This window comes from Egretta garzetta, unplaced genomic scaffold (assembly GCF_000687185.1).
Source record: "Egretta garzetta isolate BGI_Z169 unplaced genomic scaffold, ASM68718v1 scaffold163, whole genome shotgun sequence".
Taxonomy (NCBI): Eukaryota; Metazoa; Chordata; class Aves; order Pelecaniformes; family Ardeidae; genus Egretta; species Egretta garzetta.
Window position 1 is genome coordinate 681308 of NW_009259308.1, and position 17376 is coordinate 698683.

Here is a 17376-nt window from a genome sequence, read left to right on the forward strand (position 1 = left end):
GCAGTGGAGGCCCCATCCCTGGAAGCATTCAAGGCCAGGTTGGACAGGGCTCTGAGCAACCTGATCTAGTTAGCGGTGTCCCTGCTCACTGCAGGGGGGTTGGACTAGATGACCTCTAGGGGTCCCTTCCAACCCAAAACATTCTATGATTCTATGATTCTCTGGCAACAGCAGAACTTGGGGACTCATCTCTTCCAACCCCTTTGCCTTCCTGGCTCTTCCCCTTAGGGGGACTGGGAGCTGCTCTTGCTCAGTTGCGAGCTTTCATGGTTAGGGAAGCAAAACTATTTTTTTTTAGAATCTGGCTTGTTCTTGACTACTTAGCATTTAAACTTAATTTGATTATATTTTATATATGTGTTAGTAGTTTGTCACTTAATTAGCAAGAGAAACACAGTAGCAAGAGACAGTGTGAGCAGTCACTTGGTGAAGAAATTAAAGGCACATTTGCTGCAGGTGATACGGACAAAATTATGCAAGCGGTAAAGCTTTTTGAAGTGATTCCCTTGTTTCTCCCCCTCAGCAGCGCTCAGACTAGGAAGACAAGGATCCCAACCACCGCTGCGTAGGGCCTGTACATCCCAGTTGTAGCCTTCTTGTTTCACAGAGAGCTTGTAATGCAGTCCGCTGACTATGAACAGTCTTGGTATTCACATGCAAAACTGCTTTTGTTTAACTCATTATCATGTATATATATATTTCTAGTCAAAACTTTTACAGATGCTTTTGCTTCTTTCAGCAATTCTTCTGAAGGTGTGAACCTTGTTGCGGGTAAGTAGCTTTATATATTTACCAAGTGGAAACAAAATTAGTCACATGGGTTGCTGCCACCTTTGGATTGTTTATGTTCTAGGTTGTATTCATAGATTACAGATATCAATATGATAATACCTCATTTAGAGGAAAAAAATACTGTAGGAAATGCATAGCAGAAGTATTTATACTTAAATGAACTGAAACTTTATCAGTGTTTCAAAAATTCTTCTTTATTATTTAATTACAAATCCAGTTTTGTTATCCCAGGTGATGGTTGTGATATGCTTAACCCTGAGAGTAAGTCCAGAATTAAATACAGCTTCAACCAGAATTTCCCTTTCCTGTGCACCTTTTTTAAAGCACGAATTCAAATATAAGCCAGTCATTTTTACTGCAAAATTTTGAAGACTTTCAAATCCCAAAGACTGAAACCGAACATTATGTGCAACTTTTTACACAAGATTTCAAAGCCTATGAAGAGAGACAGAATCAGTCAATACCAGAAAGCTTCAAGAAAAAAATAATTTATGGCATTCAAGCCCACAGAAATTAACAATGTTAAATGGGAAGTGATACTGTGTTGATATTCAAATCCATTTGCTTAGACACACCATTGTTAAAAAGAAAAATCTTTTCAGTGCAAACGAAAAATGAATAAATGTCTAGTTAGAGAAATTAAAGCTTGTTCAGTCATTACTTCAGTTATTAAAGGTGATATTACAGATTATTGCAACTCAGGAATAAGTTGGAGAAAATTTGGAAAAGTAGGTAAGTAGTGTTGTTACATTTGTAGGTTGCTTGCACAGTAATCCATTTTACCGCTGACGATAAATGATCAGAATTGCAGCAGAGGGCAAGGCCATGTAACTGTTGTGGGTGTTGGGGCTGTTGCTGGGAGCTGAATGTGACAATCACCACTTTGTACAGCAGCACTGTTAATGCAGTGTTCTTGCACGTGGCCACCTCCTGAGGTGTCTCCAGTCAGGCAGCAGAACTGAACAAGTTCTGTTATTCCCAGGGCCTGTTTGCTCACAGCTGGCTCAGGCAACACCATATTTTTTAATTTTTTTTTTTTAAATAAACATGCTTAGTTAAAATATAGAGGTTTGTCCTTCTGTCAATTTATCTGGCAATTTGAGAATTATGTTTACTGAATGCAGTTTACACTTTCAAAGTCGGTAATGACAAATGTTCAATGTATTTACACAGTTAAAGATGATGACAAGCAACTTCTGAACATAGAGCCAATACCTGCAGAGCAATTGCTGGACATGTATAAGAGGAAGATTGCTGATGAAGGAAGACTTTTCTTGGATGAATTTCAGGTTTGTCATTGGTTCAAAATATACCACAGATTTGTAGCCAGGTAGTTGGAAGAATTCTGTTCAAGAGCACATTTGAAGTACATGCACTGGTTATAAATAAATAAAAAGAAGAATCTAGAAAATTGAGTGAATTCTCATCTAAGGTCAAATAGGCTTCAGTTAATTTTGCTACCAAGCTCTCCTCGTTATAAGATAATGGTACTTTTTTCCCCACCTCCTTTTCAGCAAAAGTATAAAATACACAGTCTAAATATTTCTCATTCTAAAGTACCTTTTAATGCATATTTTTAATACTCTCTTTCACTGCATAGCTATGGGCATATAAAAAACATATCATTGTGGATATGTATGTTATTTATATTAAGGGAAAATAAGTATGTTTGTTTAAGAAATGTGTGAAGTGGTATCGTATGAAAAAGAATGTTATCTTCCAGGCTCAGTAGTACCAAATTTCTTCCACATGCATTTGACTATAAATAGAAGCTATTTTAAACATGTGCTTACCTAATAAAAGATATATTGCATTTTACAGAGTATTCCTAGAGTTTTCACTAAATTTTCAATAAAGGAGGCCAAAAAAAGCCATAATCAGAACAAAAACCGTTACATTGATATCCTTCCATGTGAGTATTTGTTACAATTTCTGCACGTTTTATAAATATTTGTTTTCTTAGTGCCTTAAGATAATATAATTATTTTGTTTTAAATGATTTAAACAGATGATCATAACCGTGTTGAGCTCTCAGAGATCCCAGGAGACCCAGGATCAGACTATATCAATGCAAGTTATATTGATGTGAGTGACTTTTACTTAAAAAAAGTCTCAGGCACTATTGAAGAAACTCTGTAGTCTGTACATTTCATGTATCAAGCACCTTTGAGGATTTCCATTTGAGTTCTTTCCATAGCTGTAATATATTAGGTATTACTTGACCGTTGCATATTGAATTTATTTTTGAAGTTGAAAATCTTTTAAATTGTTCATGCTTTGTTTCTAAAAGTGGGTAACAATGTACTTTTTATAGGGCTTCAAAGAACCAAGAAAATACATTGCTGCACAAGGTAATTTTTACCCCCAAAACAATATGCTTTCTTTATTCACCCATTTTTTGTTAGAGAGTAGTAAAAAAGTATTACTAAATTTAAAGAAAAATTGAAAATCTGACATTTTGAAATTTAATATGAAAAATTTGCCAATGAGTTTTTGCTTAGGGAATTTTGTGAAGATGAATAAATTGTACTTCAAAGGCAGATTTCTCATGATGCATAATTTTACACCAAAATTTTTCAGATTTCATAGCTATGAACTAATGATATATATGAGGCTTTTAAAATGCTATAGCCTAATGGCAGAAGTCATGATGAAATCAAACATGTGGCTGCCATTTGTGTGATCTCTGGCTAGCTTTTCAGACTTGCATGGCTGAGCATGTCAAGAAAGCAAGCAGTTTTTTTCACGCAGTTGCACTCTTTGAAAAACTCCCGTAAAATATCTCATGCTAGGCCCCAAGGATGAAACCACAGATGATTTCTGGAGAATGATCTGGGAACAGAAGGCAACAATCATTGTCATGGTGACTCGCTGTGAAGAAGGAAAAAGGGTGAGAAATATCCATCCACCCACCCGTCCATCCACCCACCCGTCCGTCCATCCATCCATCCATCCATCTTTCTTTTGTCTGAAAACAGAAAGGGTTGCTGTGCTGTGGTGGATTACATTTTCTTCTTAGTACTTCATTTTCATTCTTTGCTGTCCTCTCATTGTGGCAGAACCTATGCTGGAAAGCATGCCAAAACAGTCTTGCCTTATGGAATTACCAGTCTTACCAGAAAATGTCACTTTAGTCACAGCTGTAAATAGCAGAGGGTGAACTTCCAAATTACAGCTAAGAAATTCAGAAAAGGGCTCAGGGTAGAACTCTAGCTCCTCACAGACCTGTCATAAAAGGTATGGTTTGTATTTTTCTCCTGTCTATTATCTTCTGATATCCTGGCAATACCCTCAGTAAATCCTAGAAAGAATATATTTTTCATCCTTTGTCTTTGCCCTTCCTTTAACTGGAAGGTTGGATGTTTCTGGCTTGCTTTTGTTCCTTATTCCAGGCACAGCTGGAAGAAGAGGAACTGCTGTTTTAACTGCTTTTAAAGATGAAAAGGTTGGCAGCATGCAGATTTACAGCATCCCCAGGTTGATGTTACAGGCAGACAGGAGAAATGTCCCTCACTGAAGACTGAAAAAGAAGCCATAGAAGTACCTGCAAATTTTACATAGCCTTCAGGCTGTTCACTTTTTCAAATAGCATACAGGATTTTTTCCCCACTTTATGTTCCAAGTTAAATTCCATGGGCATAAACTTCAGGTCAGAGACCTGAACTGTTGGATATTTAGAATTGTTTAGCACTGACATCCTAAGCAGTGACAGCCTTTTCAGGAGAGGACAAGACCTGTGAGAAGCTGGAAAAACTATACTGAGTCGCCAGCTATTTTGAATCAGACTTTCTTCTAGCTCTCAGGTCTCTGCCACTTTGCTATCATGTTGCTCACTTAACTTCATATCTTCATAGAACAAATGTGCCCAGTACTGGCCATCAATGGAGAATGGCTCTGCAACATATGGGGACATCATTGTGAAGATCAATGAAAGTAAGACGTGTCCAGACTATGTCATTCAGAAACTACACATCACAAAAGTAAGTTGATTCAAAAGTGTAAGACTGACTGGAATTGGAGTGTCTATTTGGAGTCTTAGGTATTGTTGAGATATCCTTTTAAGAGGAAAACAGTCAGTTATCAATAGAAGATGCTCTGCTGTTTTTCCCTAAGCAACGTATAGTTTAAGAGAAAACTTCTTAGATGTTGGTGTCATTCCTTAAAAGAAATATGAGTTAAACTTATATTTCCCAACTTAAAAATCTGTTTTCCTTAGTACTCTGGAATCTACATTTAAAAGGAAACTTAATATGCTGTTAAGTATGGAAAACACTGTGGTTTCCTTAGATATTTAGCTTGTTCTTTAACACAGAGATTTTACTGGTTTATGTGCATCTCAGCATAACCTTTTGCAAGTAAAATCAGTGTGACTCATAGAGCACCATTATCTACCCTCGTGATAATTGTACAGTGGGACAATTACGTATTCTGGTAATCTCAAGTGCATTTGTAAACATAACTAAGTGTTTTAAAATTACCATTTGACTATGTGTAGAATCGTTAAGGCTGGTTAATTGCTTTCTTTTATACATCTGAAATCACATTAGTTGCTCTGTGCGTAATTGAGAACAAAATTTGCCATCTAAGGTTAAATGCTCCTCTCAGGCCCTTTGTGAAAATATTTCAGTGAGGGTAAACGGAGCGTAAATCATACCTGAAAGCATTAAGACTCAAAGAGTAAATCTGCTGACAGATCATCAGCAAAATAGTCAAGCAATAGACTCCACCCACCTTGATCCATGATTACAGCTGGAAATTCCTATTTCTCATGTTGCGTTAAAATTTACTCAGGAAGTGGTCTGATGAAAAGAAAGTTGTAACAGTGTGAAGACAGTGAGAATATCAGGATGTTAAGAATTAACTGTTAACAAAGACATTGCTCTGTGACTAGAACAGTCTGACACTAGAAATGAGAGATTGATGCAGGTTGAGGATTATTTTAGAGCTGTCTGCTCTCTGTTCAGCTGACATCATATTAATATAGGTGGAACTGATATTGGTTGTGGAATTTAAGGGCGGTCCCTGACAAGAAAGTGGAGACTTCTGCAGTTCTGGTGGAATAGGAAGAATGCCATTGAGATGTCTTTCTCATTTTGTTTTATAATCATGGTTATCAAAATGTATGTCCTCTCTTTGACTTACATATGAAAGTAAGACTCAAGACTTTAAGGTTTTAATCAAGTGACTTAAAAGAGTTGGTCTCATTGAAAATTATAGGTTTTCTTTTGTCTGCTTCTAAATGGTAGAAGTCTGTGTTACAGCTTATTTATTTATTTATTTATTTAAAATCTGTTGTGCCCTCAGCAGGCTACTTCTAGGAGATATAAGAAAATTAACAACCTGTACCCCTTGAAGTAAGCAGAGCTATACACTAGCCCAGTTGTTTATGAATAGAGTGGGGAGACATATTATACTCTGGATCATAGGCTCACCTGAGAAAAGAAGTATTTTTAGCAACACTTCAAACCTCCTGCTTGTCCTCTGTTGGAGTCATTGTGTATTCCTGACTCATGGATATTTTTAAATTAAAAATTAATACGAAAAATGTCATAACCTGAGAGACCATTGGGATTACAACATTACAGCACACTGTTTGAAATTTCTGTTTCAACATTTGATGACCGTTGCCCTTATTTTTCTTCTGCTTTGTATATGTGCACCTGATTTTGGCTTTGTGTGTGTCTGTGTATACATATATATAAACCCCCACACTTCATTTTGTCTAGGGAAGAGAAAGGACAGCTGGAAGAGATGTCACTCATATTCAGTTCACAAGCTGGCCAGACCACGGAGTCCCTGAGGATCCACATCTCCTTCTCAAACTCCGACGCAGAGTTAATGCTCTCAGCAACTTTTTTAGTGGTCCAATAGTTGTTCATTGCAGGTAAATATATATTATTTTTAAAAAATTATATTAATGTTAAGTGAACATGAAGTGAAGCTATTCAGAAAAGGTAGCTGGCAAAGGTATTTGGCTGATCCCAAATTTTGTGACTTGATTACTTGAGAGTGAGGCAGCCAAAGATGCATAAAAAGGCCTGTTTTCTGGAGGATATTCAGGTCAAAAATATGTGTATCTGAGGATACACAGACTTTTGAACTTTTGGAAAGCAGACTGATAAATGTCAGGCTACTCTGGCTATAAGCAACACGTCTGGCAATTTTGGCCTTACTTTCATTAAAAGATATTTAAAATACAAACTCATCATTGTTTGTGTTGCCAATTAATTTACAGCAAGAACTGTTTTCAGTTGCTTCATATTCCTTTGTTACACATTTTCACTTTCACTCTCTCACTGACTGCTCCCCTCTCAGAATGGAACTAGGAGATGCCGTTCCCGCTCGATAACCAAGCCCCTTTGTGCTTTGCAGTGCAGGTGTTGGGCGCACTGGGACATACATAGGAATTGATGCCATGCTGGAGGGGCTGGATGCAGAAGGCAGAGTGGATGTTTATGGCTATGTTGTGAAGCTGCGTCGGCAGCGGTGCCTCATGGTTCAAGTAGAGGTATCTCGCTGAAACTCCTGCCACTTACAACTCGCCTTTGCTAGATCTTCATCAGTATTTCTCAGAAGCGCGCTGCTTAGTCTTGAGTACCACTACAATTCAGTTGAAGTTGTTCATAGAAAATATAGCTCTGAAAAATATTGAGAGAGAGAAAAACTTCCAACACAGCTTTTCACTTTTAGAAACTTCAACTTTTTAAGTTTAGGCTTAAAAAAAAAGAAGCCAAGAAGAAAATTTTAGATTTGATAACCCAGCTTTTGGCATACAATTCACAAATGCAAAATTGAGCTTGTATAGTCAAACCTAATTTTCAAATTCTAAAAACTTTCTGTCTAGGTGGGATTTTCGGTTGAGTCGAGAGTACAACAAAAGTTACAGACTGATACAATGCATGTTTTTAACTTATCTAAGAGTTTTGCAGATCTTTCAAATCTCAGTTGCATATTTCTTGAATGACATTACATTTATTTGCAGAACACTTTTCATCCAACACACTAAATGTGCTCCAAAGTGTCTAATTGGGAAGCCAGTCTGTTTTTTAATACTTGTATTTAATGCCTATTTAATATTAATGCTTAACATTATTAACACTAATAACATCATGGGAGTAATAATTTCTTACAATGGTTTTAAAAAGTGATTTTTTTCCTCTTTAATAACTTCATTTTTAAACCCTTCAAATGGGAAACACCAGTCACAGTACATCCTTATCCATCAAGCGCTAGTGGAATACAATCAGTATGGAGAAACAGAGGTCAGTCTCTCAGAACTGCATTCCTATCTTAACAATCTGAAAAGAAAAGATTCTCCGAGTGATCCTTCTCTACTGGAGGCAGAGTTTCAGGTAAATAAGCATTGCATTCTAGGGCCCTTACCTTCAACTTACATTAGAAAGTGCCTTGCACAATAGTCATGAGATAGAGATGCCACACATAATAGATCACTTCTGTGCTTTTTTATTTCCCTGGCACAGAAATAGTTTCTTTACAAAAGATGTAAAGTAATGAAATTTTATTCCTGCTTTTGATGTTAATATTTTTAACAAAGATGGGGAGCATAGAACGATTACTTGTGTCTATGTGCATGATTTCCTGTGCCATTGTACATGGGGTAGCAGGCATTCTTAAACTATAGTCTAGATGTGACCAAAGTTTAAAGAATTAAAGTAAGAAGTGAGGCACTGGGAGGTGAAGACTGGGTGTGGGTGTCCAGAGGGGACAAGGACCCCAGGAATCATTTCAATCAAGCATAATACCAAACATTCTTTCTTTAGAGATTACCTTCCTATAAGGGGTGGCGGACACAGAACACTGGGAATCGTGAGGAAAATAAAAGCAAAAATAGGAATGCCAACATAATTCCATGTAAGTTTTGCATGAACCTTCCATTATTTCATCTGTTATCTTCTGTAAGAAAACCTACTAAATTTTGAAAAAATGGGGATGGTAAATTACCTTACTGAGATGTATTTGATTCATTAATTTTATCAATGCTATAAAGTCAGAAACTTCTCACAGTGTTTTAAAAAAGAAGAGATGAGTTTTTAAAAATGTGAATTATTGGGAGTGTTTAAGGTTATTTCAAATAGAGAGGCCTTTGTTCTGCAGTCTGTTGTGAAAGGACTAGCCTTTTTCCTATCTGTTTTCCCCCCTGCACGTGTGGGGACAGCCCCCCTCTAATGCTATGCCTTAGCAGCAGTGTGGCATGACGGCGACATTTTGTCTCATGCAGATGACTTTAACCGAGTGCTGATCAGGCACGAAGACGAATGCAATAAGGAGGGTGAACACGATTCAGACGATTCCTCAGATGAGGACAGTGACTGTGAGGAATCAAGCAAATATATCAATGCTTCCTTCATAACTGTATGTATTTAGAGGATCCACTATAAGCATTTATTTCACAAGCTTTCAGCTAAAACTGTATTCTAGCTTGAACTCTTACTCTCTTAGTGGCTTCACAAATAGAATAGGATTTACCTGAATAAGGGAGAAAGATTTGACAGTCAATTGGCAAATCCATTTATAATTTTAATAATCAAAATCATCTACATTTTGCTGCAGTAATGAGTCTTTTGCCCTTACATGGTCTTAGACTGTGCAATCTCAAATAGTGAGACTAAATATAGAAACACTTTTTTTTTTTTTTTTTGTGCATGAGTATGTGTGTTATGTTTAAAACCACTAGCTTTCAGACTGGCCTTATGATAACATATATCTCTGTTAGTGGGCATCTGCCTATGTACACGTTGATCCATATTAATATTTTCCCTGTTAGCGAAATGTGAGAATAGTTATTCACATATACAAAACCCTACTAGTGAAAACTGGGGCCAGCAGTTCTTTGGAGGTATCATATGTACCTCCAAAAGAAGGAGAGCAGTTACTGGTCTCTAATGAAGTAGCTGATTGTAATGGGATAACTAGCTAAATTCAATTTATCTGAATCCTTTAAAACACTGCACAGTTAGGTTGTCTGTTCAGAGTAAATGTATTTTTACTTTTGGGTAGCTCAGTGTGAACCAACTGGTGCATCAACTTTGTGTGGTATAAACTCAGTTTCTCGGTGGTCAAATTAAACAGCTGTGTAGAATTAAATGTCTTACCCCTTAAGAATATATTTTGCAGAAGATGGCAGGGTTAGGTCTCACCCACTGCAGCATGAGTATACCTTGTTGTCCATCTGGGAATGATACTGTTGTTAAGAGGATTAAGTTTAATGCCATTTGGCTCATAGAATTCCTGTAAGACCATAGTCTACTGTGATAGGCATATTTTCCCTATGAACAAATGGGTTCATTAGTTTATTTCACTGTGTATTCTTTAAATGACAATGAGTTCTGTTGCTTGGCAATCACATTTCAAATGAATTTAAGAAAAAAAGTATTAAAAATTTCTTTTATAGGGTTACTGGGGTCCGAAAGCCATGATTGCAACACAGGGACCACTGCAGGAAACGATCTCTGACTTCTGGCAAATGGTCTTCCAAAGAAAAGTCAAAGTCATTGTTATGCTGACAAAGCTGAGTGAAGAAGATCAGGTGAGGGCATAATCTTCACACTGACATGTTAAGGGTCCTCTATATGCAAAGAAAACACTGCACTGCGCTCTCTCATTCCCTTCCTCCAGTTAAACATGTTTCATAGGATGAAGAATTTGGATTTCCAATATAATTTGTTCTATTATTTGCCTTCTTAATTCACTTTGCAATTAATTTTTGAGGGGAAGAGTGTATGATGCTATATTTTAAAATACAATGATACTCCTACCACTTTAAAGTTAATACATTCTGTAAGTGCATGTGGGAGATAAAATAAAAGGAGGTTTGAATGGTAAGCACTGACTTGTACTTCTATCCATTTTAGGACATCTGTGCGCAGTACTGGGGAGAAGAAAAACAAACGTATGATGGCATAGAGGTTCAAATGACAGATGCCAACTGTTGTCATACCTATACCATACGTGCATTTGATGTTACACATCTGAAGGTAATAGTTCTAAATTTGTTTCCTTGTTATAAACTTAGCCTAAATAAAGAGAAGAGACAGTTCCCACTGCACTTACCTCCTTCTTGAAGAAATGGAAATATTTTTCTCTCTCAGAACAGCAGCCAATCATGATAAATGCTATAAATTGTCTCAAATTTCCCAATTAATGAATTGCTGAGATGGTGGTAGAGGACTCTCAGGAGGTCAGCTATCTTTTGTACTTTGAGCAAAGCTTGGATATCTACCTACCTCATATTCATGGCATAGAACTCATACCACCATGCAGTTCCTCAGGAATATAATTTTTATTTTGTAAATCAGCTGCAATAGATGTACTACGTGAATCTTTATTTTAACTTGAACATTGACTGCATCTCGACTGCTGTTTTTCAGACGAAAGAAACACAGAAGGTGTATCAGTATCAGTACCACAAGTGGAGTGGCTTGGATGTTCCAGAAAACCCCAAGGATTTAGTCAGCATGATTCTCAACCTTAAACAAAAAGTCCCAGCTAGACCAGCCACTGAAGACAGCAAGAGTACCCGCAGTGTCCCGCTCGTTGTCCACTGCCGGTGGGTCTGAATTCAGCACATACCTTAACGTAGCTCTAAGTTCTGGATATACATAGCAACCACAGTTTTGGGATGCCTACCTTTTTCCACAGGCCTTTTTGTGTGTCTGAAGACTCAGCTCTCCCTAGAAGATTCCTTGAATTGCTCAAGCTTGACCTTTTTGATTGTAGTGCTGAAAGTGAGCACACTTCTCTTCGGCAGGTGTGGGCCTGTAGTAGGTGGTTAAAGCTACCTGCTCCTGCCTGGTACACATATTTTGAGATGAAATGCTAGGTCAGAGGGTGCGCTTGTAGCATACTACCAATGAGGATCCAGCAGAGCTTTTAGGTTTATTTCTCGCAACCCAGTACATAAGCCCACTTTTTTAAGGACCATTGCCAGGAATAGCCTTGCATACGATCTAAAACAGAGGATAATCCTGCTAACAATTGTTGAGACTGTAAATCTGAAGCTTCTAATTTCTCTCTTAATCCTTAAGTGGCCACATGAGATCCAGGTAGCCTCTAGATAACTATGTCTTCTCTGTGTCCTACATATATTCTTAATTGTAACAACTTCAGTCCAGTAAAAAATGTTTTGGAAATGTAATTAATTACACAGACTTTGAAATAAAACTAACATTTAGTCAGAGGACTTCCTGATTTTACATTTTGCTTTATCTTCCAGTGATGGATCACAGCAGACCGGTGTATTTTGTGCTTTAATGACCCTCTTGGAAAGTGCAGAAATAGAAGAAGTAATAGATGTTTTCCAAGTAGTAAAAGCTCTTCGTCGCACCAGGCTGGGAGTGGTCTCCACCTTTGTAAGTAAATCTTATGAATTACCAGAAAAAATTATAAGATTACTTATCATGGCCACTAATATCCTCATAACCTTACGCATCATTTCCACATAGGGAATACTGGTTCTAATCAGGACATTCACAGCCACTCACCACTGCTTGGGAATTGGCCATTACTGATAAGAATGAAGGAGTCTTTGGAGATGTCCAGAGCTGCGATTCTGTAACACTTTTGTGGAAGGGTGTATATTATAAAATTACCAATTGCATACACTGATGTATCTGCAGTTGCTTCAGGGATGTACGTGCACAGTGTCCCTTAACTTCTGCAGAGTTGGGAGGCTAAATCCATTCCACAGGCTAGCAGCCATGAACTTGTTTTGTTTAAATCACTCCAGAGGAATTGTGTCCCTGTGGCATAGACTGTGCATTTACTAACAAACCAGCCCTAGGTGTCATAGATATGGGGCAGGTTATTAGATGACTTTCCTAGACTCCTTACAATACGTGTTGTTTACAGCCTAGGTACTCCAAAACCCATCTTTTTGGGACTTTATGAACCAAGAGGGTACTGAGTGACTCGGAATGTCTGATGCAGGCAGTTACAGAGACATTACATACACATGAAGTCAGAATAAACCATACAAGCAATACTCTGTATGCCCAAAACTGTTGGAAGCTGTTTCATACGCAGTCTTGCTTGTTCAACTACATGGTACATTTCTAAAGTTTAAGAAAACAGAGAAAGAATGGGTTAATTCTTGGGCTCTGAGCATTCCATTCATATTATTTTCTCTTTATATTTAAGGAACAATACCAATTTCTGTATGACACCATTGCCAGCATCTACCCTGCACAGAATGGACAAATAAAGAAGAACAGCCATCAGGAAGATAAAGTTGAATTTTGCAGTGAAGTAGAAAAAACAGATCAGGAAGCTGATTTGATCACTATTGATCTTGCCCCACCACCGCCAGAGGAAAATGAGCTTTCTGAAGCATGTGATGGTTCTAAGGCTGCAGATAGCACTAAGGGAACAGAAAGCTCTACAAACGGCCCCACAACTCCAGTCCTAAATTAGAAGCTCTTCTAAAGAAAAAAAAAAAGAAGTGCTTTTTCATGAGCAAAATATCTTAAAATAAGAATTAGAAGATTTCTTCCTCTTCCCACCTTTTTCTTTTCTGGAAAACATTTATTGTTATATCAGGTTTTCAAAGGTACAAATTTAAAGGAATACTTGAAACTTGTAGAGAGTGACAAAGAACTGTGAAAGTTTAATTTTTGTGTAGATTTACATTTAATACTTCTTTAGAAACCTCTAAACTATTTTTATACTTTGTCTTTTAAAAATATGTACAGTGTAATACTATGCTGAGCAGTGGGAAGGAATTTTTTTCACCTCTGACAAGGAGAAAAGCAACTCAGAAGAAGAAGATTAGTGCGTTGCAAAACCAGGTCTGTCTTCAAAACTATTAGCAAGTAAATTAACCTAACTGGTAAGCATATATTCTAGCATTTCAGGAGTGCTGAACAAGCACTGCTTTAATAATACCCCGTGGAACTTTGGAATTTTTAAGAATTTATCATTTACATCATGTGGCAATTCCAAGGAATTCAGATGTACAGAGAATCTCTTAAGTCAATGTATCAGTGTGGAATAGACATTTTTGCATTTTTCTGACTTGCCGCAAGGTGTCCTCATTGCCCCACATATATTGATCTGAATTTCACTGTTAGACTCAAAGAAGAGCTTGGAGATCGGCATTTGAATGATTGCAGTGATTTTGATAGAAAACACAGTCTGTTTCCTCTTAGAGCTTAAAATACTGCAAGCTTGCACGTCTATTTCTTATGCTTACTGTTATTTAAAAGGACTGCTTTCACAAATGCATCTGACTCGTTTTCGGAATTGGAAAATACTTAGATGCTTTCCCTCCAAACCTTGTAGATTTTAACTGGTACAGGATTTCTTTTTTTTCCCATTATAAGGATCTGTATGTTATAGTTGTGCTATTTTTACTGTTGCTTACTGGATTTTCGCCTACTGATTTTAGAACAAATAAAGAAGATACTTAATAGTTGGCAAGGTGGAAATTATTTTGCTCTATTGGACTCTGCAAACTGATTATTTTCTTCTAAATGCACAAAATCTTGTGCTATCCCACACATGGATAAAATTTACAAATTTCAGTAGGAAAACACACCATTTAATTCCTATAAAACTGTGTGAGCCCAGGTAAGTGTCATGATTCTCTCACTACAGAGGAAGGAAACTTCATTTTTCTTTTGCTTGAAGTCATTAAAGGAACAGTTACTCAGTGGGTTCAGTGCTCCTAGTTTATCAGTCCATATTCCTAATCTCTATTCACAAAACATAATTGAAAATACTTAGCCATGTAGACAACATGTACAGTCACACTTGATTAAATCATTAATTTAATTTTGCTGTTACTCTAGATAGAATATTTCATTCACAGTTATCAACTCAGACAAGTGCTTCCCAGCAGTCTCGCTTGAATAAGTAGCAGCAAACCATCACAGAGGCAGTGGGATTTCCCCCTGATTGTCAGCTGAGCTGCCTTTTCATCTGGACTTCTGTTAGGTGATAAACTAACACAGCTGGGGGGTTCACCTGTGGAGAAAAAAAGCTCTTGAGACTACATGTGAAGATAATCTAAGAGAAAATTGTAGGCCCCAAAACCTGTTGGCTGCTTTTAGAGGAATGTGTCAAAATTGCAAATTTAGCATACGTTTGAAGATCAAAAGGATAAAGAGCCCTGGATGCAGATTGACTCCCTGGTGTCCACTGGTTAACAGAGAAATATTAATTTTTTTTTCTTTTTCTGGCCACTGTAAAGCCTCTCTAGCTCATTCGGGTAGTAGAATGAAGAGGCCAGTGCAGCTACCTATTGTAACAGTGTGGAGACAGAGACTGGCCACACTTTGAGGAATAACTGAAAATGTTTCCCATATCAAAAATTAGGCCTAAATTTTCATTTTGTGTAAATCTGAGGGCACTCATACCCTTAAATTCCTTGAAAAAAAAAATTCTTCTGCATCTTTTTAAGCTCCTGCAGCACCTGGGCTGTAAAAATTCTGGAGGATTTTGTTTTGCTTGAATTGTTTTCTAGAATGATTTCAGTGGTTTTCTGACTGCATATTAAAAAAAATGCATGCCAGGTTAACACTTTATTTGTGCATGTATTTTGAAAGAAAATATTGAATTTTGCCTCACGCATATCTTCATTATTAGCCTAATCAGAGAAACAGAGCCTTACATTAGAACTGCCCTCACGTGCCTCGGGTAAACCACTTTTGGAGTAAAGTTCCCTATAGTCACAAGGGGATAAACTGAGCTCTTGGCTTTTAATTATTTTCAAATTAAATAACACTTTGTACAATTACTTCTCATTAAATCCCAGTGTGACAACTGAGGGAGCCTGTCTTAAAACAGCTGAGAGGTTCCGATTGCTTCTGGGAACTCTCTATGTATGAACCAGGGATGTTTTTTTGCCTTCTCTATTGTCATCTGAATTTCAAAAATCCACGAGGTGGTGACACAGAGCTTGTAGGAGGAGGTTGTTGTGATGGATGCCCCATAGTCGCCTATCACAGGTGAGCCATGAAGCCCAAGCTAATAAGCTCTGCTAGGAAACTGCTCTGGCTTTGTCAGGGCAAGACAACACTGTAGCAGGCTGGAGACTTGGCATAGCCTAAAAGCTGAGAAACAAACATAAAATGCAAAGTAAGATGCAAAATTATTATTTTGTCAAGTAGAGGTAAGCTGCGCAAAGACTGCTAACCACTGCCTCAAGCCGTTATTCAAAATGTTTTGTAATCTGAAGTCCAGGATAAAAATAACTAAGCAACAGATCAGCTGGGAGAGGATTTTGAGCAACGAGTGAAGGTAATCCAGGGCTTATGTGACCAAAGGGACTGGATTTCTACCACAGTTTGCTGGGTAGAAGCTGATAGAAAGGTGGGTATGGAGAAGTGATAGTGCTGTGTTATTGGAGTCTGGTGTGGGAAGAGGAGGGGGAGGCGAAGGATCCCGGAGTCTCCACAGGATTCTGCTTGGTCAGGTACCTGCAGAGGGGAATGAACTGTGTGCTTGCTATATTTTTCTTGTGCTCTGTAATGAACAAAGTAGTTACATGAAAATCTTTTTTTTTTTCAGAGACTGTACATTATGAGTATCAGCCACATTGTGATTCTTGAGCTAAATGTTATACAACACAAAAACCAGCCAGTGCATTGAGCCTGGGGGTCAGGGATGCCGTTCAAGGAGATGACAAAAGCCCCATCACCTTCCCGCCCCCCAGCTTTCACTGCTGTGTTCGGGCTCTTGCGGGGTATGTTTGTGCCTGTTCCTTTTCCCACCCATACATGCAGCTGGTGTTCGTGAACTCAGCCTCTCCACTTCTGAGCCAGCTGATGCCGTCAGAGCAGTGAGCTCACTCCTGGCTGGGGAGGGGGTCACTTTCTTCCCCTTGCTCTAAACTGATCTGCTGGGAAGGAGCAGGAGCCCGAGGGGCTCAACCAGGCGGGGAGGGGGCCCCCCTGCCCCCGGCCCCCCACTGTTAGGACATCACCAGGGGGGGTGGGGAGTTTGCTGGAGGAGTGAAGAAAGCAGTGGGTTTCAAGCTTTGCTGCAAAACAGGAAACCAAAGTAAAATCTTGTATGAGAGGCAGCAAGTAGAGCTGGATAGCGAGACCGTGACACATGGCAGCGTTGGAGCTAGGAGCTACAAAGGCAAGTAAAATGCTAACATCATGAGCCGTTTGGTTGTGTGAGATGGCAAAGAAAATAAGAAAGAAAAGTGGCTCAAGACAGGTGTCTCATTAAGCTGGAAATTATATCCTTTATTTAACATTGACACGGTCCCCCACAACATCCTTCTCTCTAAATTGGAGAGCTATGGATTTGATGGGTGGACTGTTCGGTGGATAAGGAACTGGCTGGATGGTCGCGTCCAGAGGGTAGTGGTCAATGGCTCGATGTCCGGATGGAGACCGGTGACGAGTGGTGTCCCTCAGGGGTCCGTACTGGGACCGGTGCTCTTTAACATTTTCATCAATGACTTAGACAGCGAGATCGAGTGCACCCTCAGCAAGTTTGCGGATGACACCAAGCTGAGTGGTGAGGTTGACACACCAGAAGGAAGGGATGTCATCCAAAGAGACCTGGACAGGCTGGAGAGGTGGGCCTGTGTGAACCTCATGAGGTTCAACAAGG

General features: G+C 38.5%; 1 protein-coding gene across 11 annotated transcripts in view; it reads left to right on the forward strand.

Moving 5' to 3' along the window:
- PTPRC (protein tyrosine phosphatase receptor type C) overlaps window positions 1-13279 on the forward strand; it is a 66478-nt gene extending 53199 nt beyond the window's left edge. For all 11 annotated transcript variants that reach the window (XM_035891779.1, XM_035891784.1, XM_035891786.1 and 8 more), the window contains 17 exons: window positions 740-771; window positions 1966-2081; window positions 2614-2704; window positions 2801-2877; window positions 3107-3143; window positions 3585-3682; window positions 4647-4772; window positions 6519-6676; window positions 7165-7300; window positions 7995-8144; window positions 8574-8664; window positions 9032-9165; window positions 10205-10339; window positions 10665-10787; window positions 11181-11359; window positions 12026-12161; window positions 12949-13279. In XM_035891779.1, coding sequence (XP_035747672.1) covers window positions 740-771; window positions 1966-2081; window positions 2614-2704; window positions 2801-2877; window positions 3107-3143; window positions 3585-3682; window positions 4647-4772; window positions 6519-6676; window positions 7165-7300; window positions 7995-8144; window positions 8574-8664; window positions 9032-9165; window positions 10205-10339; window positions 10665-10787; window positions 11181-11359; window positions 12026-12161; window positions 12949-13221 — 2092 coding nt within the window. In that variant the 3' untranslated portion in view covers window positions 13222-13279. The remainder of the gene's footprint in view (window positions 1-739; window positions 772-1965; window positions 2082-2613; window positions 2705-2800; window positions 2878-3106; window positions 3144-3584; window positions 3683-4646; window positions 4773-6518; window positions 6677-7164; window positions 7301-7994; window positions 8145-8573; window positions 8665-9031; window positions 9166-10204; window positions 10340-10664; window positions 10788-11180; window positions 11360-12025; window positions 12162-12948) is intronic.
- The last annotated feature ends 4097 nt before the right edge of the window (window positions 13280-17376 follow it).